The sequence below is a fragment of the Temnothorax curvispinosus genome, unplaced genomic scaffold (assembly GCF_003070985.1).
Source record: "Temnothorax curvispinosus isolate PA1 unplaced genomic scaffold, ASM307098v1 QBEX01014974.1, whole genome shotgun sequence".
In the NCBI taxonomy this organism is placed as follows: domain Eukaryota; kingdom Metazoa; phylum Arthropoda; class Insecta; order Hymenoptera; family Formicidae; genus Temnothorax; species Temnothorax curvispinosus.
In genome coordinates, this window is record NW_020224754.1 from 140,234 (window position 1) to 167,680 (window position 27,447).

The window sequence follows — 27,447 nt, forward strand, 5'->3', positions numbered from 1 at the left end:
AAAACAGTGTGAAACTAGTGATATATCGACTATCCATCAATATCGCATATGTTCGACGAGTTTTACGCGTACGAAATGTATCGCGCGTATTTTCAGTGCTGCGCGTCGAATTTATATTTTAAGACGGTCCGTCGCGTTTTAATTAGGTGTGAAGTTGACTCGCGTAGTGTCGCGCGGTATCGGGAGTGAAAGTGCCGCCCTCCCTCTTTGTCCGGCCGGCAATGAAACGACGTAGGCGCGTAACGGATCGCTCCGAGCTGCGTGAACGTCGCGACGCGTTTACTCGGTGAGTACGGTGTCGTAATTACAGACGCACGTAGACACCGAATAGACCCGTGTTCTCTCAGATTCGTTATCTTGCGCGGCACGAACTCGCGACGTGCCATTGATCACCGAAATCGCGCATTGCGTGAGGTATGCTCGAACGAGGTTCGTTCGCCCGGGGCCTGGGGCGAGATCTTTCGCGGCGAAGCGACGACCGTATTTCCGGATATCGCGCAGCGCGATTTATTCTCGACTCGTATTCGCATGCCCTTTTTGCCGTGACAGTCGCCGCTCTGTGAAGTGCGTGTATCGTTTATCCGCCACGGCAATTTTTTTGAATTGAAGCCAGGCGTAACAGGTGTAGCGTCGCCGTCGCCGCGGCGCGGCGCGAGAGCGCGGCGGCTACCACGTGAAGTTGGCCGCGCGATATCCGAAGTATCCGAACGCTCCTCGTCACCCCGCCGTTATTATTGCGGATTTACGACGCCGCGGCCGATCAACGCCGACTGCGTACATGCCACGTGAATTCGCGAGACGTCACGAGTGTGGACTGTACGTGTGAAGACATGGACGATAAAGGTAATTTCTACGCAGGGTTGTTCCTCCGCGTTGCTTTTCCGTCTTGACATAAAAGTGTGCGCGCGACCAACGTCGGTAATGCTGTGCAAAGTACTGCGTGACCATTAACCTTACTTCCGCGAGCCGACACTGTGCGAGCATTGGCATGAAAAAGCGCGAGTGTATATGAGAGGGAAGAACGAGGAATTTAACGAATTTTTAACGCCTGTTTGATTTCATTTGAGACGACAATCGGATTTTTTATATTTGAATTCGCAAAATCAACTCGCAACAATTCACGTTCGTCGCATCTTAATTGATTTTTATTTCAAGAGTGTCGTGCAAAACACGCGATCGTAGCACACTGGTAAATTAATTCGAATGCGATCGTAATTTAACCGTGTATTCGCGAGTGAAAATTTGAAGGAGAACCTGATATTCAGTGGATGGATTCAACGAATTCTGAGAGGAGGAGGAGGCTCGGGAAGGCATCGGGCAACGGCGGAGCAACTCTGGGGTGAGTAATATTTTATTTTATTTAACATTTGATACTGTCTTGCATAGAATTAATCATTTATTTTCTAAATATCTTTGATATTATATTGTATACAATTTTTTAAGTATCAAAATTAATTTGATTCTTATCTTATATTTGTACAAAAAATAAATTTTTTAATTTATAAAGTTTTACATCTATCCTATAATTAAAATGAAATTTTTTGGAAGTTACATAATTACTTTAATAAATATTTATTAAAAAATAAATAAAAGAATTCAATATATACACTTAACAATATAAATTCCTTGTTAAAATAATTATTATTTTGAACGCTTATTAATAATGTCGATATTCTTTTATTTTACAGATCAACATAGCTACGACGCAGTTATAACTCCGCTGTTGCGCATCGTATCTGTAAGTGACAAATTATCTTTCATTTTAAATCGAGATAACGGATCTGTGAAAATTGCACGAGATATATTACATATAATTCATTTAGATTTATCTATTTATCAAATTCACGTTTCATAGACCTGTTGTTTTAAGATGGATAAGCTTATAAATTTTAAGCTTATAAAGATTAAGATCAATATTGAATCCTGGATATAATTGTTATCAATTTACTTTGAATACGAAGATGCATTCGTACAGATACAGAGCACGTTACGAAATAGTTTATTATGTTATTTTATATCATGTAGTCAATATATAGAGCGTATTTATTTATTAATATACCTTATATTTTATTTTAACAAATATTATATGGCAAGATTTATCAATCATTAAATATTTGTAAAACTCGCAAATATGAATAAAAGCAGTAAATAGGAAATATTTCGCAAATAAAGAAAGTTCGGTAAAAATAAGTGATGATAAACTTCTTTTTAAAGGAGAAATTATTACCAAAAAATCTAATAAACGCATTATCACTTTTGTATATTTTGCAAAGTATTCTGTAGCAGATAGGATTTTTAAGAATTGAGATTATCATTTGAAAATTAAATATATTTATTATATATTCTTAGGATAATTTTATTATCACATATGTATTATTATTGAATTATTCAATTAATTGCTTAAATAAATAATAAGAAAGAAAAGCAGAAAAAGATTTAATAAAGTTATAATAATTATAATTAATATTATAATTATAACAATATTTATTTATATATTTATAAATTTATAATTATTATAATAAAGTAATAAATATTAAATATTAATAAACAGCTATATCGAGGAATAAAAATCGCGAATGGATATCGGGAGTGTCGAAAGTCGGGACTGTCGAAAAATGTCGAGTATTGAGAATCGGAGGTCTGATTCTCGGGAGTGCCGAAAACCGAAAGTATTAAAAATGTATTGAGAATCGGGAGTGTCGTTAATAGTTTCCTATATACGATCGTAATTAGTTACGTTTTTCTGGTTGATATATTTCTGCGAGTGTCTTGGAAAATGGAGCTGTCTTCGACTGTCAACTTGGATGCAGAAGCTGGCGAAGTTACTCAACGAACATTGGCTGGTAACTTTTACTTTGTTTTTTTTTTAATAATTGCTAGATGAGTCTTATCTTGTCATTAATACTTGTGCAATAAATAACTTTGAAGACTAGTTTCTTGGCCACAAGTCTTTTTAGAAAATAATTAGTTTGGGAAATAAAATGAAAATATAATTAGGATAAAATAATCTATTATCGTACAAAAGATAATTGTTGAACTATAATATAATTAATATTCGTATAAAACTTGTTTCAGGTGCAGCATGTAGCACGATGCCGATGCAACTTGGTGAGTGAATTTATTTGTTACGTGTAGAGTAATGTCCAAATTTGCGTAATATGTATTATATATATATATATGAAACTCGTGAATCAGAATATTCGCGAGCAATAGATGTCGAAAATTAAATCGAACGAAACCGCAGTCACATCTGACATCACTGCGTGTATGTACATACCAACCTTGAATTCCAGGAAATCGTAATTCCTATTAGAAATATTTTGACATACTACAGTTTAATTAACATACTACAGAAAAATATTTAGGATTTCTTCTGTTTCTTAGGATTTAAATTGTTTCGATCAAAAGACCGTATTATAGCATGTTAAATAAAACGTTTGTTCAAATGAAAACCAAATCTATTATTATTACTTTTCGTTAATTTTTTTATTTTAAGATTAATTTTGTGTTTTAAAGGATCGAAAATTTCTCTTAAATTTTATTTAAATAAAAACGAACATTATTATTACTTTTCGCTATTACATTCCAAGATTAGTGAAATTATGTTTTCACGAATCGAGAATTTTTCTTGCATTTTGTTTAACAAATTAGAAAAATTAAATTAAATCCTCAGAGAAATATAACTTATTTTTTAATTTAAAATTAATGTAATAAAATTCTTAAATTAACATGCTTAAATTGCATAAGGTCTCTTTTCTCGAAATATAAAAAAAATTTAGCAAAAAAATTATATTAATTTCTATTTTTTGATTACACAACAAAGTTTAAATGATAAACCTTATCCTTCAAAAATTTTAATTTAATATTAAATTTAATATTGATCGAATAATTCTCTTAAAATAAAGAGACAATTTTCCATTTCAATAAACGGATTAAATAATTTGCATATAAAAATTAAAATTTGTTTTTAGTTGGGCATTAAAAATTAATATTATTTAAACTAAGAAAATGATTAATATGACAAATCGATACGAGAACGTATATCCTATATTATTCCATTAGCTAATTTTAATTGTCTGTAACTAAAAAAATAAATGTAGCTTTTTTTTCATAATTATTAGCTCTCTAATTAATCTCCAAAACACGATATTAAAATATCGTATAGTTTATGAGACTTCTAATAAGCACATCGCATCAAAGTTAGTGAGAATTTCCTCAATCTAGAAACAAGTTATCAATTCATTTAATCGCATGATTCGTCCAACCCTCTCATAGTACATTCAGAGAATAATGTGCATGAATAAAAAAAGACAATTACTCGATCAATGCTAAGTAGATAATTCTCAAGCATTAAAGCGCAAGTGATCAAAGGTCCATAAACGCCTAAAGAGAAATCTTTGCACCGCGCTGTAAACCTTTACTCCGGATATTCCGCATCAACGATGCCAGGTGAATCGTTATTGCTCGTTTGAGCATCGATCGGGGGCGTAAGGTGTTTCGCGAGGAATTCCAATAAGGAATCACCTTTCATAATTATCTTTATGATATCGCTATACCGACACTCTCGATCGTTGTCGAAAGAAGTACCTTCAGTATCTCAAAATGACCAGAAGGGGAGACGGAGAAGAAAGGCGAGCAAATCGAGTAAGTGGGTGCCGAATACCGGGACAGGACGTAACGTCTTTTACGCGTCCCCCACGTACACGACGGTTGGTAAATAAATAACGCGGGGGTCGGAAAAGCGAAAAGGGTGGCCGCGAGCTTTCCGGTCAGGAGTCGGACGGCAGTAAAGGAAAAGTAATGCCGGCCCGTGAAAGAGAATCAATTCGATTCGCACTCATTCCTTTCTCCGCCCCACTCCTTTCGCCACCCCGGCTATCTTTCCCGCAACCCCCGGGTGAGTGCCGCACCGCCCCCACGGTGATCGTTTCTTTCCACAGCCTTCGCAGTCGACTTTCTCCTCGCCCTCCACCTCGCGACGCAACAAGTGCCCCGACTCGCATCTTTAAGAAAGCGGTCTCGTACCCCCCCCCCTCCCTCCGAGCCTCCTCGTCTTCACCGCCATTTCTACACCACCTTCGCTTCCAACTTTGGCTCAAGCCACCGCGTCGCGTCGCGTCGCCACCTAACACCGCCGTTTCACGACACAGCCGAGCGTTTTCCTCCTCGTCTTTTTTTTCTCCGCGTCTTCTCCGATCCCGTTCCTTCTCTTTTCTCACCCTCAAGCATCCTTTATCCTCTCGGCCGAGCCGCGACTGCCTCCCAAATCACTCCGCACTCTCCCTCCGTCTCTTTTCTCTTTGTTCTCTCTTTCTCTCCGTTTGTCGTTTTCCCGTTTTTTTTCCTGCTATTCTTCTCTCAGAAATGGCTTACGCCTTCCATATCTCTCCCCCTCCCGCTGATTGTGTCGTCTCTTATTTCTCATATTCTTCGTCCGATGGTACGTCTCACACCTGCGCGCTGCGGAGAGAGAGACTGCGGCGCGAACAGACTCGGCGAGCAAGGGTGGCGAAGATGCGAAGAGCTGAAAGATAGACTTCGCGGTTCGACTAACACGAATTCGAGGCGTCGATTCGAGAACTTTTGCAAGTATCTACCTCGCGGTTGCGAATAATATTGCAAGGTCTGGAGAATGAAATGCTTGCTGTCTGATCGTTAAAGACAGTGTATATAGCGTAATCGAGACGAGATATGAATTGATGTGAAATTTTCGGGAGAGAAACGCTGCTGCTTATCGCTGATTAAATCGCAGATTGTATCGTTTTGAACAGTTTTATTGAATAAATCGAATAAACGATAAAATCGACAGTCATAGACCTTATTAACCCATTGATACCGCATAATACATTTGACTCGTGATATGCAGGTATTTATGTCCAAATATAAAACTGATTAGACAAAAATTGAACTTAATAAAAAAACTTTTTATTCTTTAAAGTACATTTATTTCTACATTTGTATTCTCTCTTAATAAACATTTAGAAATTTATACTCGACTTTTGTCACTTATCAGTCTTCCAAATAATGAAAACTGACACTTTTCAGTTTTGCTAAATAATGAAAATTTCTAACAGAATAAATCATATTTACTTTGCTAGTCAAATAATAAACAGCATTGAAATCAAAGATTACATCAATTTATAAGGTCTTTGGTTAAAAAAGCGTCTTGACGATAGTCGTACCAAACCATGGTCGTATTGTCCTAACAATTATAATTGGCCAGTAGAGTCGATTAATAATATTATTATATTTCCATTGCTGAAAATTTTTTACTTCGACGTTCGGGAAATAAATACGGTCTTTATGGGTTAATTTATAAAATCAAAAAGTAAGCGAGGAAATAAAAAATAATACTCTTGCACTTACTCCATTTAGTTGAGAAGAATTTCTCGGCGTCTCGGAGAATTTTTGTTTAAAGGTTTATCTACAAATCGTGAATCTCACGTAACTAAATTTAAGATAGAAATTAATTTTTTTGAACTGTCTTTCCGGATTGTTTAAGTCGCGATACTTAAATTCACATTCAATACTGCAAAATGAAACGTGAGATTTGGAAACTACCGATAAATGAGAAATTTAATGAATACCGGCACGTGGAACACTGCACGTAACTAGGCGGACATCTGCGACCCTGTCGAACGCGACGTTGGATCGTCATTCGATGAAACACGCTGAATTTATTGGCGGTTTAATGCCGCTCGGGACGTTTATAGGAGCGCAATAAATAAAGTCGAGCTCGCTATTACGAGTGACAGGAACGTTACCAGAGGCCGAAGTGGCCGGGAACACTGTGTCGCAGAGGCGCAGCGCGTAAACGCGATCTCGATGCAGCTGACTGACATTTTTTCCCTGACATAATTGCAACGTACTGCAATTAATACAGAAACGAACATTCCGACAAAATTGAGTTTTCCGTGTGTAGCTTAATTACACTCGGATTAATCAAATCTGTTATCATAATTTTGTAAATACAACAATATCTAAATAAATTACCTAAATACAATATCTAAATAAAATAAATGAAATACAAATCTACAAAATCTTAAATAATAAGCGACTGTTGTTATATTGTAAAATGAGTCGCCAATATAATTCTATCCGTTCAACGTTCGGTTAATTTATCTTGGCAAGATTACAAGGAACTAAGTTAGGGGTGCTCAACTATATCGCGATCTAGAAGCGAGTGTAACATCCAAGGAAGCACGTTGACGTTGTCGTCTTCGATCCCGAAGACGCGCAACTTCCCCGAGAATGGTCCTTGCCGTTACGATGATCGAGGAAACGCCCGGGCGGACGTGCCAGTTTAACGATCAGGAAATTCGACGAAAAGGAAAGTTATTAATGGCTAAAGTTGGGCGACGTTGGAAACGACGTGTGCGCGCGCGAACCCCGGCAGGGCGAGACACCCTCTCGATTACAAAGCGCGCGAACGAGAAGTAACTATACGGCGGCGGAGGTAGGGTTACAAATTGCGTCTGAAAGTTGCCCCGTTGCTCCAGCGGGATAATGGATTCCGGAATAAACGAAACTGCCGCCGGGGCCATAATTTAAACGGATGTCGTGCCGCGTCGCGCCGCGCCGCGCGGCGCAACGGATCCGCTTTCGTCACGCGCTTTCGAGCGCCGGGCGCTCGACATCGAGCGAACGCGCGAGAGGCTGCGAAGTGGCAGAAAATCAATCGGACACCCCGGGACACTTCGGGGGCACCCCCGCAAAACGAGAGAGAATTCGCGGCCGCACCCGGTGTAACCGGTGCTCGTGTCGAAAGAGAGGGCGGCATCGTGTGTTTGGAAGGTAACGAATACGCCTGTAAGCGTCTGTAAAGCGAGCCGTTTCGCCGACGGCCGCAAAAATCGAGGGGGAAAAAATACGATCAGCCTGGTACGAGCCGTTTGCGCGAAACTGCGACGATTCGCACGGTGCATCAATTGCAGCGCGCTTGCGAAATGCTCAAATGCATCGTAAGTAATCAATGATAAAAACACGCGTTCTTAAATAATTTAAATTTAGTTTCATCAAATTCTTGGTCCAAAGACTGGTTGGACGCGTATTTCCATCCTTTCCTGTTCTGCTAACCTACGCATTTCCCTCAAAATAGAACATCCTACGTCTTTAACTATTTGCGAACAATAATCTAATCTGGATTTATCTCTCTTTATTTTTATCTCCAATATGTCGCGAATTAATCCTTCGTGTCTCAGCAGGTATTCTGAGATTTAGTTTAAGTGTTATAAAATATCTTCAAATTTTTATATATTATAGTTTCTATCTATATTAACAACCTAGAAAATATACAGACTTTCCTACATTTTTCTGAAAATAATTAGACAATTTTATGTCACCTAGTTATTGTAAATTCTTATCTTTTTTTTACCATGAATACGCCTGATGTATAATTCATATAATGATTTTCACATAATTCATGATTCTTTGCTTAATAAGGTATTAGGAGTCTAATATATCACAAACGACGACATCTTAGAGATCGCATTTTTCGTCGGATGTTTTGCATAACACGCTTCGCATTTATTTCCGCGATGCGGAAGAAGCATGCACACGCTGATGTAATCACAAATTAGTCGAATCTCGTTACAGAATGTAGAAAGCACGTTGCGAATGCATTTGAATTGTAGAACGCAAGTAATAGGCCGGCGCATTTATTTCCGCGCGAAAGCAGCCGTATGCGCATCCGTGACGTGGATTACACGTAAAGCTTACCATACAAACTACAGTCACATAACACTGTTAAATTTTATGTGTGATCTAATAGGCGTATTACGTTCACCACCGTAGAGAAGCGAATGCGTAATTCCCGGTGCAGTGCTTTGTCATTGTGGCAGATTTTACGATTTCACCTTTTTTGACGAATTTGAAAAGCACGCGCTTCCAAGATAAATTTTTTATTTTCAAACCATTCTCATTAATTGACCATACGAATTGTCATAAATTACTGTCGCGCTGCGGCACAGTTTTCTATTTCACGTAATATCCGTGACGCAGTAGATTCTACATTAATTATCAACACGAGAACATTGCTTCCTAGCGGGCTACCATCTCCCACTTCAAAGATTCATTAAATTCAACCATTGGAGCCGAATCCGATGCCCGATGGTAACCCGAGCGATTTAAAACCAAAGAAATTGATTTTTTAAAGAGCGCAGCCGAATTACCATCGTAACGAGCACGCACGGGACGGCACACGGATCATTTGCATGGGCACGGCCCATCCGATTGGATTCGTCCGGCCTAGAGGCACAACCCTCTCATGTTCTTACTTACCGCGAACAAGGATGAGGATGCTGAACAACAGCGCGGTGCTGAACGGCCAACCGGCCATCCTGGCGTAGAGCGTTACGTCGATTCAGCTTCCTCCTGAAACAATACAAGCGTGCCCAATCAATCAACCCATCCGTTATCCCGCTATCCCAGAGCCAACTCCGATCCCTGCCTTTCCGCTTCCCTTTCCCTCTCCCTCTCTCTCTCTCTGTCTCTTCCTCTTCCTCTCGCGCTCTCTTTCCCCCGCATCCCATCGTCCCTCAACGCAAAAGCGTTGTCTGTCCCCGTCCTCGTTGCCGTGCGGGCCTCATCCTACCTTTCGATTCCTCCTCAACCCCCCGTCCTCTTTCCTGGCAGACTGCCCGTACCACGTCCAACCTCGTCCTCCAACCACGTCCCCCCTTTCCCCCCTCGGTACCAGCCAACCCCCATCCCACTTGCACGCCAATCCTCTACGCCCCGTATCGACAATTTTTTTTTCCTCCCTCTCGAATCTGTGCCTGGGGGCTTGTCCGCTCAATGAAAGTCCTCCCAGACGGTGCACGTCGAGCGGCGTACATAATCGTGAAACATGCGATGCGTGCCACACCAGCTTGGCGCTTGGAGTATCGGAAATGCCCTCGCGTTTGCGCGCGCGTTTTTTGCCGTTCGACGCGAGCCGCGGAGGTCCTCGACCTCGTCGAGATCCTTGAACAGCACACAGCCTCGTTGGATCTAGGCTTTCGGCGTATTAACGGTGATTTGTTTAATATGAAGAGTCTTTTTTTTATCTTAATGCAAGATAACAGTTAATTGCTTGATTCTCGCGTCAGGAAATATTATACTTTCGATAACAAAACAAAGATAACATTTCTGCATACAACCTTTCTAATTTATGAAGACCATTTTTCTTCGCTCGTCGTAATAGTACACGGTAATAATTTATTTATTATTATTAATTTGTTATTTGTTAATATCGTTTATAATTAGAACGCTCTTTATAATCGTAAATAATAAAAATTAATTGTAGATTAATTATAAATTACAACACTCGATTGTAATTTAAAATAAAGGAAGCTTGAATCTCAAAACTACACTGTAAATCCAAGTGTTATTTCTACATGCACAAACATCTAAAAATGACACATTTGACTAAAGCTCTTCTTACATGTCACTTGCGTGTCAAATAACGTCATTTAACATATTTAGTCGTATTAAATTAAAAGTTAATACGTTCAACCATGTTAAATAACGTGATTTAAAATGGCAAGAAATGTGTAAGAAGAGCTTCAGTTAAAATAACACACTTAGATCTATAGATTTGCAGTGTAATGCACATAAAAATTCATTGAATATTTTTGGCATATCCATACAATATATCAGAAATGATCAAATTCACAAAAAATTTAAATTTTTCTTCCTGACGCAAAGAAGAAAAATAAAGATAAAATAAAATTTTTGTGCTGTGAAATAATGTAAATTTGCAAAATTTATCAAATCGTACGTTACGTGAACAGATGGTTTCGATCGCTACGAGAAAAGAAGAGAGAAATTCTGAACGTATTGTAAGCGACAGTACAAGGAGATAAACGCCACGTAAGACATATCGATAACCGTTAAACATCAGGACGACGATCTACAATCGCGAAAGTGCGAGTTACTTGATGCTAAGGTGTTCATCCTTGTATATTGAGGAATGTTCTTTTTATAGAAATGCTCGCGTTTTTCATCGTGTCCTTTACGGATTTCATTCAAAGAGACCGAATCTGGAGCATTCGATTCGCTTCACGGCACCGCGGTTGCATCACAGCAAAGCCAAAGGGTGACCCACACCAGCCCTTATGTACTTCATTCGTGTATACACGAGCGATCCGCGAAGATGTAGTTCTTCCACATCCGCTCGTCTCTCGTTATTTCTTTTCTGAATATTTTTCGAGCTTCTACTCGTGTACGTTGTCAGGCAAATATAAAAAAGTGCACTTACATCCCGCTCAATAGAAAAAAAAGGATTAATTAAAAAAGGTAACGCTTCCTCGAGTGAAAATATCTGAATTAATTTATTGCTTTTGCATTTCTCTCTCTCTCTCTCTCTCTCTCTCTCTCTCTCTCTCTCTCTCTTTCTCTTTTTCTTGATTAATAGTCTTCCGTTAATATTGCTCTGTGAAAATTAATAATATATTACGCTGTTCAGATATGCAATCAAATATAAAACATAAGGTTTTTAATATAAAACATATCTTTCGATTTAATCGGCGTTTTACTCTTATTTGCCTTATGTTTTATATTTGCTTCAATGATATAAATTGCATCAACTCGACACTGAAGTAATAACGTCATAAAAAATTAAATAGAATCATTAATTTCTATTTATGCAAAAATTAGAAGGACTAATTAGTTTAGAGTCTGCTAGGGTAAAAATATTTTTCTAAAAGAGAAATAGATTAACTCTAAAAAAGTCGCTATTTTTTTATTTTAATCTTTTACGCTCGCTAGTCGTGATATATGTATATGCTTCAAAATGTTTTGAATATTCCTTGAATTGCCAACGCGGAGGATTAATATGAAATTTTTAAAATTCCCGAACGAAGGAAAAAAGTCAGGAAAATGTATGTATCCTGAAAGTTACATTTAGCTGGGAATAATTAAGGGGATAACACTCACGCATTTCTTTTATTATGCGAAACTGCCCTTATCTGAGCGCTATCGATGAAACGGACCACCAGAAAGCAATTCCGCCCCGCTTACAATTAAGTTTACGAACGAGATCGAGTGTCCGACGTACCATTTCCTCATGGTGAGACGCGATAGAAACGACAGGCAAAAAAACAGACGAGGGAGAATCGATCGACCAAATTGGACTTAATAATACACAGACTATGACCTAGTTATTTCCAAGCAAAATGTCGAAGCTGTCGAAGATACTCGAACAAGAGATACTCTTAAATCGGATACGATAAAAAATAAAGAAGTATAATGCGGTTGATCTACACACTCCTAATCGGATTTTGCGATAAAACGCGATTATAGTAGTTGATTGACTATAATTAGTCCTCCATCTATATACGTTTTTTTTTTGCATTTTTGGAGTGTATACGTGGGTCTGGTTACATTTGACGCTATTTTTCTCTACTTTGAAGTATTTAAAAAAAATCTGAATAAATTCACAAAATGTCTGCCTACATTGTAGTTGACGATTTTATAGTCATTTAGATAAACATCGTTTATTTAACCCTAGACAGACTAACTTATTTTTCTCATACGTGAATGACTCACTGGGGTGTCACGATACTCCAAACTTGTACCGCGTGTATAATATTTTCCAGAATGTTCTTAGAAAACTTTATAATAGATAATTTTGTTTGTTGTTTAATATGGAAGACGATAGTAGTCATCAATTTGCGGTAGTAAAAAAAACAGTAAAAAAATTTCGAAAAACAAGAAAAAGAACCAAAAATTGGGCTAAAATGACTATTTTTATAAAAAATGCAGTAGTTTTTCATAAAATTCACCGATTTTAAAATTTCCAACGGATTTTGAAAGACGAATAGACAACCTTCAAGGGCATGTAAGCGATTTTTTCGTTTCTTAAAAAAAACATATTTCTTTGAACATCTGAAGTAGAGGAAATGACGAAAAACTGTCGGATGGAAAAAATCGCAAGAAATGGAAAGTAAAACAGATTCTGTCGATTATTATTTATTTGAAAGGTAGTCAAAAGTTATAAAAGTATATGGAAACAGTAAAATTAACTCCACAAAAACTTTACAAAGTTTTAATCAGTTGCTGTGCAAGAACAGCAAAAATGAAATAATTGACCGAATCTTAAACAATTATATATGAAACAGGGGTAGAATTTTCCGGGGAGTGCTATAAAGTGTATAATTTTTCGTTACCGATTTTCACAAAAAATCTGAAATATACTTTACTGTGGTAAATGTCGAGCGTAAATGACTCACTGGGGTGTACGGACACCCCAAACAATTTTCTTTTTCGGCTTTCAGCTGCTGCACGGATCTAACGCACTCGCTGAATGACGGAGGTTGACTGCCGGATGACTAAACTGAATTATGGTTAGGGTCTCGGTATGAAAACTAACTTTCCTATCATAACACCCCAGTTAGTCTGTCTAGGGTTAATATTTTCTAGCAGGCTTGCAAGTTTTACAGTTACGAAGAGATATTTTGGCTCGGACACCGTAGACTCACGTATACAAACAAAGAGTTAGGATTTTAAAAAGCAAACGTGTGTTAAGAAAATATTTTTCTTCACTATATTACGGTTCATATTACGGTTTATATTACGGTTCATATTACGGAGAAGAATAGGATATTTTTTCAGCAGTCAGCAATTATCCGGTCGAAAAGTCAAATTAAAAATGTAGCGTAATCTTATCAAGATTCTACGATATTATCTATATACGGGAACTGCAGGATCCTACTCCGATACAGTTTCGCGGCGTTCTACGCGCAAACTACGAAACTAATTAACGCGTTACGGTTTGCGTAAGCGCGTAACGCGATATTAAACGTAACGCCACGGCGGCGTTCATGTTTAAAGGCGCGGTAACGTGGATGGGGAATTAGGTGTACGTGCCCGAATGCGAGAGGAGTCCGACTCGTGTATAATTCACGCGGCGGCGGTAACAAAACGGCACCGTAAACTCGCCTTACTAAATCACTTGCTCGCGCCCGGGGGGATTCGGCGAATATTCTATAAGGATCGACCTTAGGTGCGATGAATCAAATTGCGGCGGCGCGGCACGTCGAACGAATAATCGCGAAAATATCGGCTGCTCGGTGCGTTCCGATTTAGCGCGGATCCCCGCCCGATCTCAACGTATCTCGAATCTCCTTTGTGAGATTATTCGCATGAATAATACAGGATTTCCGTGCCACGAGCCAGATGCAGATCCCGCCCTCATAAACCGCGGCGAATTCGCGGATTTGCGACTTGTTTTATAACTTTCGGCCCTGTCCAAATTGTCGCGAGATTATATCTGCGCAACATCACGCGATCCGCGACGTTAATGCTATAGTAACGCATTACAGAGGAGTTGAAGTACGGGAGGGCGAATGGGTGAAATAAAATTACAATGACATTCCGCTAATATGAGAAAATATTTTAATTGTTGAGTATACTCGGTAAGTTTTGAGATGAGGATAATAACGGAAATAGCCAATGTCGAGAGCTCTGCAAAGTTAATTCCGAACTTTCTCTAATATACTATCCATGTTGTTAAAACATTTCTCGGTGCGAGCAATTTACAGCGGTATGAAATAAGTTTACAAAACGAAATAGCTATATACACCGTAACTAAATAAAAAGCTGAAGGAATTTTCCCCGAGTTTTCAGCCCGGATCGTTTTCGCACACATATTCGCGTGGGCAACAAAATGGTGTGCGCGACGCGGATCATTAGCGCGAGTAGTCAAGGATATAATATTTTTATACGGACCGGCCGCATTAAGCCAAGGTTCAAAGGTCTCGGCATCTCGCGCACAGGTGTATTCATTCGCTGTCGCGGCTACGAAATTAATACCGGCCGGCTTAATGGAAGGGAAGGGGACAACGGAGCGCGCCGCGACGACAACAACGAAAAAAGACGGCGGTGGCAACTACGCGGCGATGGTTTTATCCCATCCCGACGACGCCGCCACCACCACCATCATCGCCGGCATCAAGAGTGTATTCTTCCACCCGGCGACTCGACCACCCCTGCGAGTTCTTATTCCCCGGCTTCTCTCGCTCCCTCGGCTCCTTCTTCGCCATCGTGCTCATTCATCTATCCACGTCTTCCCTTCGCGCCGACGATGCTTTTTCCTCTCGCGTACCCTTACCCCGTCGCTCGAAGTGTCTTACGACGCAACGACACAATATTGGACTTTTGCATCGTAAGAAATTACGAGGATTATAACGATTGCTAGACCGTCTGTGTCTCTGAGAACGCGGCAGACACGGTTCGAAGACAAATGACGAGGGATTTCATTGTTACGACCCGTCGAACTGTATTTGTCGGATCAGTAGTACAAGTCAATAATAACGAGTCGTAATTTTTAGAGAGAGTATAATGGAGTATAATTGTTTCAGCGTAACATGAATTTTCTTTATTTGCAAACAACAGAAATGGTATCTCCGGCTTTCTAATGTACCTGCAACATTCAATCTTGATTTCGCTTTACGTTTTAATCCTTCTCGTTTTGCAGCATACTGTGATATTTGTGGAATCTAGAATATTACATCGGTACATCGAGTATTTAAATAGAGGTAATACGAAACCCCGTAATACGAGACCTTTTTCTCCGTCAATTTGCTGACAACGTTGAATTACAGAAGCGGAAAGTACGCTTTGAGAAATTATTGCTGGCGGGATCTTAATTCATCAGGCGGACATGAACAAGCAAAAATCCCATGACGCCACCGAAACGTGTGGAACTTCCGCGGGGCTCCAGCTGCCACCGCGAGAGTTTTGTTCCGCCTCTCTCATATTCCCCCGTCATAGCTAACGTAAACGGCGTGCTAAGACCCTCGGCATAGTAATTCCACATTTCATTCCGCGCGTCAGGAAAATTTCTGCTACACCTCGCGAGCTATAAATCTTGCAACGCCCGCGGTTCGCGAAAGGATATTAATTAACGCGCGAATCATATACGCTCTGGAACACGGCGAAATATTCTCATACATCGGGCCATGGCAAATGCACTAACGTAATTACCTCGTAGAGGGGGAAGGGAGCGAGAGAAAGGAACTGGACTATTATCTCGACAGAATTAATTGTAAATGCACGAATTAAACGAGCGCCCGCTATGAAATTGCCATTAAATGACTGTGCGTGTATATAACAATGAACAGTCCGGTGGATATTCGTTATTTTGTAGTTGCTGTTGTCGTTGCCGTTGTTGTCTGCTTAATAGTGAATTATTAATTTTGCCAATTACGGGTGCAGCAAGCCGATACGTGATAGTTCGGCACAAGTCGAAATTTCACTCTCGCAATTAGCACATCGTTGGCGAGGTACGCGATCGATGAATTTAAATCAGCGTCGTTCTTTTGTGAGAAATTTTCGTTATATGAAAGATTATTAAAATCCAAATTTGCCTGAATTTGACATTTATTTACAATTTTGTTCAAAAAATTTCAAATTTAATGTTTCAAACGTTATACTCATTTTTTTTTTACTATGAAATTTCGGTGTGACGTAGTAGAATTATTAAATCGATTCCGAAAGGATTGCGGTTTGGTCTCGATTTTGTTCCGTTTTGCATTCTCTATATGAATACCGACGTCGTTGCGCGTCGATTGCATAAACCCCAATGCTTCGAACTTATACCCGCGCGTCCGCACGCGACGCGCGTTTATCTCTCGGCGAAAAATTCCTATTATCCCCCGGGAATTTTTATCCGTCGTACACTCCCTCCGAGCGCTATTTTCTGTTTCGAAATATTTCGTTTTTTTCTGGCGAGCGCCACTTTGACCGCGTTCCTGGACCGGGGAAAAATAAAATATCGGCGGCATCGTAGGTCGTAGGACATTCTCCGCAGCAGCCCGCTGCGCTGTGGAGAGCTGACCCGTTTTTTTTATAAAGAATTGAAATTCGGAGACCGCGATGTGTTCCCAGGAATTTCATTAAAATTATGGCTTGGATATTGGAACGCGGCTCGGCATCGCGCGACGGATCATCTGTGAGACATGAATTGACTGCCTTGTCACGCATGCATCTTTTACGAGTGTATACAGATCTGAAAGCATCTGAAAATAATAGCGAAACGAAAGCTAAAGAGGTAAAATGCTGGAATACAGGCAAAAATTAAAATAAACATTTCTCAAATGCAAATTAGAATCAAATATTTTAACTTCTGTACGGAAAAAAATGAAGTTGCTTCAATTAAACGTCACGGGTTGCTACAGACATAAGTAGTTAATTCAATTGGATATTATTGGACCAAATATTTAAATTATTAAAACAATTATCTGATGTTTTTTGTTCATTAATACTGATGTTACATCAACAGGTTTTACCTCAATTACACTGAGGCTGTTCATACATCTTTTATTTTCTGTGTGTGATCTCGGATGATTAATAAGCGCAAGTTAGTAAAAGTCCATTCGGAAGATATCTCTGTTCTTGTTCTTTTATATATAATCCGTGTGGTAATAATCATATTACAGTCATATTCCGCGTATCATATTACATTCTGATTTATATCGCATTTGCATTCTCTGATTTTGACCGACGAGCGCGCGCTTCTCATAGCCGCGCGGAATATTTAGTCATTTATTTGGCTCTCAGTCAGTCTCGCGGCAGCGAAGTTATGGCTACTGTTGGTTTCATCAGGTATGCGCATTACTCTTGGTGCGAAATGGGATAGCGAAACAGGGACGGCGGTTGCTTCGTATTAGTCGCGAGCTCGAGTTTTCGCCGACAAGAAGATGATGGATCGCCCCCGCGATGGAGCGACAACGCGCAAATTTAAAACGCGAGGAGAAACTTAGCAACACGTTATATGTCGTTTTGATCGAGTGCTCCTCAAAACGGGCCTTCAATTTTGACTTAATATCGCCAGTGACAAATGAGAAATTTTGCCCGGCCGCGGCAACACGCCTGAATCCTCGACAAATTAATTCAATTATAAATATTTAACAGAATTCTCAAACTCGTAATTATAACAAAAGTTTTTATAAAACATTTTGATTAAACTGCATATATAATATTTCTCGTGCTCGAGCCAATCTACGATATTAAACGAAAATATATCCCAATGTAAAAATGTACGATATAATATAATTTATATTTAATCTTTTGATTAGCTCATAAAAACTTGTGAATCGGGTTCTGTAAAGCACGATAAGAGTAATCCCATTCTTGTACTTATTCGGTATTAAAGAAAACTTAATTTTGTAATTAATGGATTTTCGTGAAGATTATAAGTTTTTAAATTAATTGCAGAATTTACTCATTGTCAGTAACTTCTACAAATATTAAAGAAAATTTAGTAAATAATAAGAAAATATTAGTTGCTAAATAAATGAACTTCACTTTTAGGGGAAAAACATGATAAGAGGAATCTTATATCCTCCCAACTTGTTCAATTTATTCCTGGTAGCTTCCTACGTAGCTTCCCTAATTTCCGCTATAATCATGTTTCATGCCCTAAGTGGATCAACCTCTATACGTGCGCGCGTTAAAGGGTAGGAAGACTTGCTTGCGTCTCTTCATGATGGAGGAAAAGATATTTTTTGCCAAGAAGAGAGAAAGGAAAAAGTGAGAAATATAGAGAAAGAGTGAGAGAGGAAAAGATTATCGGTGACGGTAAAAGCGACGAGACCCTCGCGGCCATTTCTGAGGAATCCACGCCGTTTCACTTTATCGCCCTCGTCGGACCGTCCTGAAAATACGGAAACGTCGCCGTGTGTCCCCGGGGAATAGCAGTTAGTTTTGCAGTCGATCGGGAAAAGGGCACGCAGTCGCTTGTGCCCGAAGAAATTCGCCGTGAATCGCGTTTTAAGCGGTTCCGTCGAGAAGTTATTTCAACGCGAATGTGCAGTAGTTTCGGTTATTGATCAGACGCAAAAATGTCCCGCGGTATCCAGATTTAGAAACTCGCACGACGTTTGGAATTGATATAAATCTGTGCGGAAAAGTTATATTCCTAAATAATGAAACGGAAAAGTATAAAAAAAACAATATGTCAACAAATTAATAGACGGCGATATGAGTCAGGCGCGGTACGTGGTGCGCAAGTAAAGAAATTAATATAGTTACAGAAGTAAAATGCATGTAACGAATTAAAATGTATATAATATACGTATACAATATATTCCAACTTAATAAACTGCAACAATATGTCAAATTTTATCAAATAGAAGATGATTCAGGAAACAAACACTAGCTTGGAGTTCTTAAAAATATACATAACATAAATTATATTAAATATGTTATTGCCTAAAGATACGTTATTACATATTTTCGACATTTCTTCTAAAGCATCCAGCCGATTTTTTTACGATAATTGGTTTTCATATATAACGTACTTAATGTCTGGTAATATTATTGAATATTGTCGCTATGTATATAGCTATCCGATATTTCATCGGCGAAAGTTTGCGATTCTTATTCTTATATAGAATCTTATGGGTTAAACGCTGGAGTGGCCAACTTCGTGATCCTTTAATGCGCTTTTTAAAGAGCGCATTGAAATAGTTCGATGGAAGGGTACTCCTCCGTAATTCAATCGATTTGGAAAAGTATCAGCGCCGAAAGTTTGCGCAGAAAGGACCGAAGTTCTGCAAAAATTGCGTTTCGACCACTCCATCGGGAGTTCTTCTCGCTTTTATCGACTTCGCTCAAGAAAAATAAAAAAAAAAAGAAATACCCGGGGAAAAAAGGAAATAGGAAATCTCGTTGTGCCCGTAAATTGCTTCGCAGCTTTACCAAGTTTTTTTTGTTAATATTCCGCGAAAGGGATAAAATCGCGAGAGAATTGTGAAACTTGGAGGAAACTTGCAAAATATATACGGCACGCTACGCTGTTCAACGCTGTGCATGTATGTAAAGAAGATGGAGCAGATAGAAAAATATCTTCGCCCTAGACTTGCCATGCAGATGTCTTAGCGCAACGGTGGAAGATGAGCCCGCGAATATAAAATATGCTCTTACAAACGCTCCGCGCCGAGAGACTCGTAATCTACTGCGAAAACAACGTGATTAAATATCGGCTCGTATAATGCATTGCAAAAAGTTTGGCCGTCGACCATTTAAACGTGTATTTTGAGAGAACTTTGAGCACTGCGACGAGAAAAATGAAAGCTTTCCTACAAACCGTGCGGTCATTATTTATGAGAAAATATCCCGCAATAAGAAAACGGCAAGCAACCGTATGTCTGGTCTTCATTACGTGACTTAAGATTTCTGTTTTTTTTTCTGGACTAAAACTTTTGTCGTAATGAATTTTCACGATGTTATTATGCGAAAGGCCATATAGCTCAAGAGACTGCCTGTTTTTGGCGCGGTACCCATCACACTTAGAATTCGTAACGACGGACGAAAGTAATACTAATTATTCCTGAGAGTGCTTTGAACGCGTTTCTTCGTGTACGGCGTTACACCAATTGTTGCGATTACCGTAAGCTTTGCCGTGTCGAGCCGCGAAACTTCGGAATGAAATTTTAGAAGTAACGGTAATGAAGTTAACGCGCCGTAGTTAACTGCGCCAGTTAGGCGAGTCGTGTAGCCGTTTCGAGTTACGCACGCAATGTCGAAGTACCCGCGTCTCACGGACTTACTCTCTAAACAGCAACATTCTTTCTTGAAATGTATTCTTTTTTCCCATTTTACCGAAATAAAACTGTAAAACAACAAGTTTTCAAGAGTTTCCACGCAGGCTGCAACAAATGATAATGTCTCCACGGAAGAATACGGAATTGGAAAGTTTATACAAATGTACATAATTTTTGGAAGAGAGAGCGCGCGAAATTGGATAATATTGCATCCGGAGAAAATGATTTTGTTTCTTGTTTTTCTCTGATAAATCAAAATTTAATACTCTTCTACATTTCTTGAATAATCATGTTTTTATGATACATTTATAATCCTTAACAAATTAGCGTTCCATAACAGATTAACGATTGATAATCATTAAATTAACAATATTATAAACATAAACATTATATTTAATAATGTTCATAATATTTATAAAAGTATGGTAAACATATATTCGGCATATTACATTGCACCTAAAGTATTCGAGTTTAAATTTTACGAGATGCAGGAAACGTATTACAAGAGCAACAGGGTACGCTATCTTCCTCCGTTATTTATCCCGCTTGCCTAAGAAACAAGCGTCAAGCATTGCCTGATAAGAAATCGCAAAACTGATGTTTCCCACGACGGCAATAACCTCATTGTATTCGAATTACGCAAACGAGATGCACCGCGACGATATATCTCTTTCCCTCGTGTTCCGCGTTGGATAGAAAAGGTACAGTTGCCGTGGCTTTCGGAATTATTTATAAATTCCGATATCGAGTTTGCCGAGGCGCGCAGGCGAAGTTGCGAAACGACTATGCTCGATGTCTGTAAGTGGTCACAGCTCAGAACATGCATGCATGCTGGCGAGTATAAACGTGAGAATGGATCGCCCTCTGTTCGAGGATTCCGGTCATGTTCAAAACCATTTCAAAACTCGCAGAAAGCCTCCGAAGCATTTTTACAATTCTCATGTTACGCCGCGTCAGAAATATTAAAATGACGACGCGATAAGTTTCGGAAATAATTTCCATTTCTCGAAGGGGAAAATGTTTCTCGAAACTAAAGGGAGATTGTAGAAAATCCCTTTTGATTAAAAATAAACAACGCTTTTTTAACAAATATCGACAGATGAATTAAAAAAAAAAAAAATTAAATTTCGTTGCATTTAACGAACAAAGCTTCGATAATAAATTTTTAAATTTGGTACAACGTTGTATTTGATTAACTTTCTGTTAATTTCGGTTTTATCGCGTGTTTTTTCATATATCTAGCCTCTAGCCGGTAAATATTGACAATATCTTTGTAGGTACTATCAGCAGTTAAAACGGTCCCGGTTACATCAGAGCTCGGTGTTGAATTTTCTAGGAAAAAGAGGCGAAGCGAGAGCAGAAGAGAACACACATCGCTCGGCACAAATATGAGCGGGTGACGACACGAGAAGCAGGCGCCAATAAAAGGTATCGACGTATGTTCCACGGCCATCAACATCGCAGAGTGAAAATTCATTCCACTGTCTCTCACGTCGGAAAGGAGGGACCTCGGGTATCGGAATTTGCCCGTCGAACAAATATCACCGAACGAAAGAGAAAGAAACAGATAAATAATTAATAGACGTGAATATATATAATTCCGAGATTGTGACTCGTTAGAGTTTCCACTCGTCGCGAATTAATGGATTAAATATCCCCGTGCTTTTTAATAACTAATTTCTGCATCACGTGGATATGCCAGCGACACACGTATTATGTATATAAAAAATCTGTACATTAAAAACAGTGAATCCGAACAGAACGGGATAGCGAAAAATAACTCGATGGGGAGATATACTTTACTTCTAATAGAAATTTTATATTCTCTTATCCTGTATATACCATTTCTCTTTATATTTTTCATTACGATATAAAATCGCTCTCGGACTCCTGTTGAGTTTAGCATAAAAATCGCCCGCGATACTCACGGCTGATTATCCAAGAAAAGGAAAACCATTTTCTTCGTGTTTCGTGCGAATATATTAGCCGCGTGCAATATCGCTGACTGCTCGTCACGGTCGACGATTGTGCGGTGAAAACGAAGCTATTCTAAAGCGCGATCCTCGACGACAAAGGACAAGCAGCCAGCATACATCCTCGAAGCGATATTCAGGCTTTCGCAGCCCTGCTGGCGGGCGAATTTTTTTCCTTTCACCGACACGTACGAAGACGTGATGATCCATTGTCGGGGAAAGTCGCGCAATTCCCGACGGTCGGTCGGCTCGAGGGAGGAAGGGGTGTAGGACCGCGATATGGTTTGAGGTAGAGTGTGCACGGGGAGAACGCAATAATGTCGGCGCGTTAATGCTCGTGGAAATAATGTATCGGCCACGGTAATGTAAATTTCACCCACTACCACCACTACCTGGCCGATACGGCATAAATATGCGTGAAGAGCACCAGGGGGTGGGCGGTTATACGTACACGGAGGCTGGGCGTGTGTGTTTAGATGGTTGCGTGCACCGGGTGCATGCGCGAGTACTATGCAACCAAAGAGAGGAGCGAGGGAGGCTGCGGGGATGCGTGGTGTAATGGCCTGCTACCGAGGGTGCATTAAGGCGGTTTATGCGCGCGAGGTGGATGCGAGGGGGTTACTTTTAACCCGTCTCGAATGCCGCTCTCATTGAATGCGTGGCAAAATGTCCCGGCGGGGGCCAGAGGGGCGTTCGATAATAATCGACGCGGCGTTGAAAGCGCCGGAAGGATTCGCGCGGCTCTCGAGTTAATGGGAGATTAATTATGGAATTAAGAAGTTTCGACGTCGGAAATATATAAAAGCGCTGAAGGAAACGCACACGAGGGTTTCCGTCGCGCAATAATAAATGTTCGGCGACGCCGCGACGATGAAAAGCGCCCTCGTCGTGCCTCTAATGAAAAAAAAATTAGAGATGTCGAGTAACGCCCGATATTTTTCTAAATGATCGTCACGTTTCGCGATTTTCTCCGCAACGCGCGAAATTAACACTCGGGATCAGAGTGAAAAAGAAACTCAAATCGTTTGCCATGAAAATCCATTTACTATTCGCGATTAATTCGCCTGTATATTTCCGATCTGACACAGAACTTGCGCAAGCAGCACATACGCGCGCGCACACACCCGCATTCACGGAAACGCATCCGTGCCAATCGATTACCGGGTTTCAGAACGCGCGCTCATTGTCGGTACAATTACGAGCGAGCGCAATATACGGTTTCAAAGGTGGGTATCGCGTTTCAAAGTGACATAGCTGCTCTATGCATCGCATACAGATATTACAATAAATAGTAGCGCGTTAATTAATGCAACGCGGGTGCCTTTCGATGTGAAGAAATAATCGGGTGAGCGCGAAGAAGACAGAGATAAAACGTATTCAAATCGCCAATAAAATTATAATTGACGTATGGTAATCGCGATTGGCGCCGCCGTTCACTTTTGTCGTGTGATTCGCGCGCGTTGAAAAGGGCGCAGGAAATTTAAGAATCTTTGTGAGGGAATCGCGAAGAGGTCCAGCAACTACGATGCTCGGGGAAAATCGCGAATAGGAGGAAAGGAGTCTCTCTATTAAATCGTTAAAGCGCTTTTGTTGCGCGCGACGGCACAATGGACAAAACACGGATAAGAGACGATGAATGGCGGAGATGTCATTTGCAGAGAGCGATGATACACTCTCACGGTAGGTGCATTAAGGCAGTTTATACACGCGAAGCGAGAGGAGCATACGCTTTCGCGGACCACTCACAGCGATGATAAGGTACTAAAACGTGCTTTAATCAATAGCTGTACTAGAGACAAAAATTAAGGATACCTGACGGCCGAAGTTACGGCGATTATTCAATGATTTTGCTGTACAACCAAAATTATCGTTCGATGGAATTCATAACATATAGAAAGCTTGAAAAGATAATTTCTCGATTACTAATAATAATTCTAAAATAAGTAATACCAGAATAATCAAATAATTTTAATATGCATTTCATTAGTTTTTAGCACAAATCCGAAATTAATTAATCTCTTTTCAAAAATTTTACGAGGTTAAATTGTTTTTATTTACGATCGAAACTTGAAGACATAATAAATACATAAGAAAACGATGAGAATGTTCAGGTGAAGGATATTTACGGTGTAATTAGGACCCTGGGAATTTTCCAAAAGTAAAGAAACTTTGTGCGTGATTCTCAGAGGAGTTCGAGAGTGCAAATACATTTCTCTCCCAATCTATTTTTAACATGTTTTTGCTGGGATGCATTTCACAGGTTCTGCCATATTTCAACTCTTTAGGTTGTCGAACAACTTTCCTCAATAATTCATGTACGATCACACATCAATTTATATCGTAAAATATAGAATTTTGTTCCTCGAAAATCGCATCGACGTCCAATTAACGTTAATTGGAATTAAATCTTTTTTCCTGTTTGCAAATGCAAATGTCACCCGACAATAATCTAACGTTGAATTATTCAGCTGGATTTAAATTGTTCACGCTGACGCAATTCGGCTTTGAGCCTGGGTAGTTGCGTAACGAGGCGAAGAGAAACGGGGAGAGGCTTTATAACAGATTTCAGATGAGAACGCACGTTCGCGACACAAGCCGAATGAATTATATCTCCGGAAGCTTATCAAACGTGACAAGCGCACGTCGAATTCGTATATGCACGGCTCGCGTGCGTCACGCTGCTAAAGAATTATCGCGCCGTCTCCTTCGCCGTGCAATAAATCATGCTTCGAGAGCGCGAGCGCTATCGCACGCTCGCGTCAGTTATATACGCACGCGGTTACTCCCGGGACACGAAGATCCACTCGGACAGTCTCCTCCCTCCTCCTCCCGTCGGGTTTATTCTAATTTATATCGGCGTGAATTAAAGGATTACGTAATAAACGCGCTGAATTATGGAGTCGGATATGACCGCTTCGATGTATCGATCCGGCCGGTGCCGCGATGCGGTGCGGCGCGGCGCGGCGCGGGGAACGACCGGCTACGAAATGCGTTCGCGTTGAATACCTCCGACCGCGTGACCTTATGCAATTATCCCGCGCTCCCACTCGCCCGGAATTAATTCCATTCTACGTCGAATTTATACATTAAGAGAGAAATCTTAATATATTTTCATAATCCGTTTCTATTACGTGACATGGATATTTCAGGAATTTTTCAGAAACTTTAACAATTTTGACTTAAATTGTGAGCTACAGAGCACATTCATAAACTGAAGCAAGAAAAATGAATGCGTATATAAAATAATATACAAAGTGGAGGATATAAGGTGTAATGTTCAATGTGCGACGGGCTTGAAAAGAAAGGGTTAAAGGCGGAATGAGATAAACCTTTTCTATCGACAGAGCTTCGCTCTCCTCAATTACTCGTATGCTCTCAAGAGAGAGAAAGAGAGAGAGAATAAATTGAAAACAAATTAAATCCCCGAGATTGAGTTGCGTCTGCGTAATTAATGTAAAGCGGATACGTAATCCCGTAGTTGTAAAATCCCGCAGATACGGTCGTCATTGCAACCGACGACGACGAATTTCATAAAAACGTAGGCGAAATTACGTCTCTCTTAATTTTCAGAGAGTTCGCACGCTCGATAATAATCGATCGGTTGATTAAATACGCTTTGATACGTTTCAATCGCATCGTCACTCCTTTCATCTGTGAGTTTTGCGTGAATTTATAGTCTCTTTTCCTTCGACAAAATTTTGATGCCGATTACTTTCGCACCATTTGGACGTTTCAATAATTTGAAATTAAATCAAAGATTTTGTTTTCAAATTTATTTTATATTTCTCGCAGCACGATACATATTAGAATTGCAAGTATATTTAATACTAAGTGTTAAACAATTATAATAAATAAAAACTTTTTTTATAAATTTCTTTTAAGAGAAAAATCAACTTTAAATTCAAAATTTATCATTGAAAGTAAAATTGATATTTTTAAGGCGCTTTTTGTATGCATCGTCAAATGCTAAAGCTTTATCAAAGTTTCCTCAGTATCAATCACTTATAATTTTACAGAATCGATGCCAGACCATTTCCGAGCAAGAATCGGAAATTGCTAACGTGATCTTCACCTACTTCATTCCCCATCCAATATAAACGCGCTTTTCATAATTCGTCAAATTGCATCGCGAGATGCGTCGCGATGATATACACGCTTCCACGGTATCAGCAGCGACGTTGCACGTGGCATATGAAAAACGCGCACACGTGCCCGTCCTTTTTGCACGACCCCATGCAATTGAAACGCGTTAGTTATGCGCGCGCGTACATGCGAGGAATCCGCCCCGGGCTCAGCAGAGCCGGGCGCGAGCAACAAAACGCGCGTCGCGTAATTCCGCGCGACCTATATTCTAACAAACTATTCGTTTGACGTATCCATCCCCCTTTTTTAAAAAGATCGTCTCTCCCTTTCTCTCCACCTTTCTCTCTCTCTCTCTCTCTCTCTCTCTCTCTCTCTCTCTCTCTCTCTCTCTCTCTCTCTCTCTCTCTCGCTCTCTCTCTTCCTCTTTGTTTCGCACCGAGAATGTAACATCGATCTGTCTAGCACGCTCTCGGCAAATCTCTCGTCCATCTGCGCACGCGGCTCGCTTTTAATCCGCGCGACAGATCTCTCGTTGGGTATTAATGGATATCCTATTGCAAACACTTTTTTTCGTGGAATTCCTTGATTCGCGTGTTAACGAGTCCGGCGGTAATTGCGCGCCGCGCCCGAGCGGAATTTTTTTTAAGAACGTGACGAAGAAGGAGTCGTGCCGCGGGCGCGATACGCGGATACCTTGGATGTTCACGGAGAAATTATTCGGATATATCCGGTGCGACACGCGCACCATCAGAATGTTCCATTACGCTGTTAACGCGCCCTCCTGATAGAATTTAGCAACATAGTTAGATACCCTTGTTCTAATGTTCCGCTGTCAAAGGGAAGCTACCGCGCTCTGGGATTCC

At 40.0% G+C, this 27,447-nt stretch overlaps 1 protein-coding gene across 3 annotated transcripts in view; it reads right to left on the minus strand.

The window, feature by feature from the left end:
* LOC112465174 (Down syndrome cell adhesion molecule-like protein Dscam2) overlaps nucleotides 1-27,447 on the minus strand; it is a 162,594-nt gene that overhangs the window by 129,137 nt on the left and 6,010 nt on the right. For all 3 annotated transcript variants that reach the window (XM_025032604.1, XM_025032602.1, XM_025032603.1), the window contains exon 2: nucleotides 9,280-9,372. In XM_025032604.1, coding sequence (XP_024888372.1) covers nucleotides 9,280-9,337 — 58 coding nt within the window. In that variant the 5' untranslated portion in view covers nucleotides 9,338-9,372. The remainder of the gene's footprint in view (nucleotides 1-9,279; nucleotides 9,373-27,447) is intronic.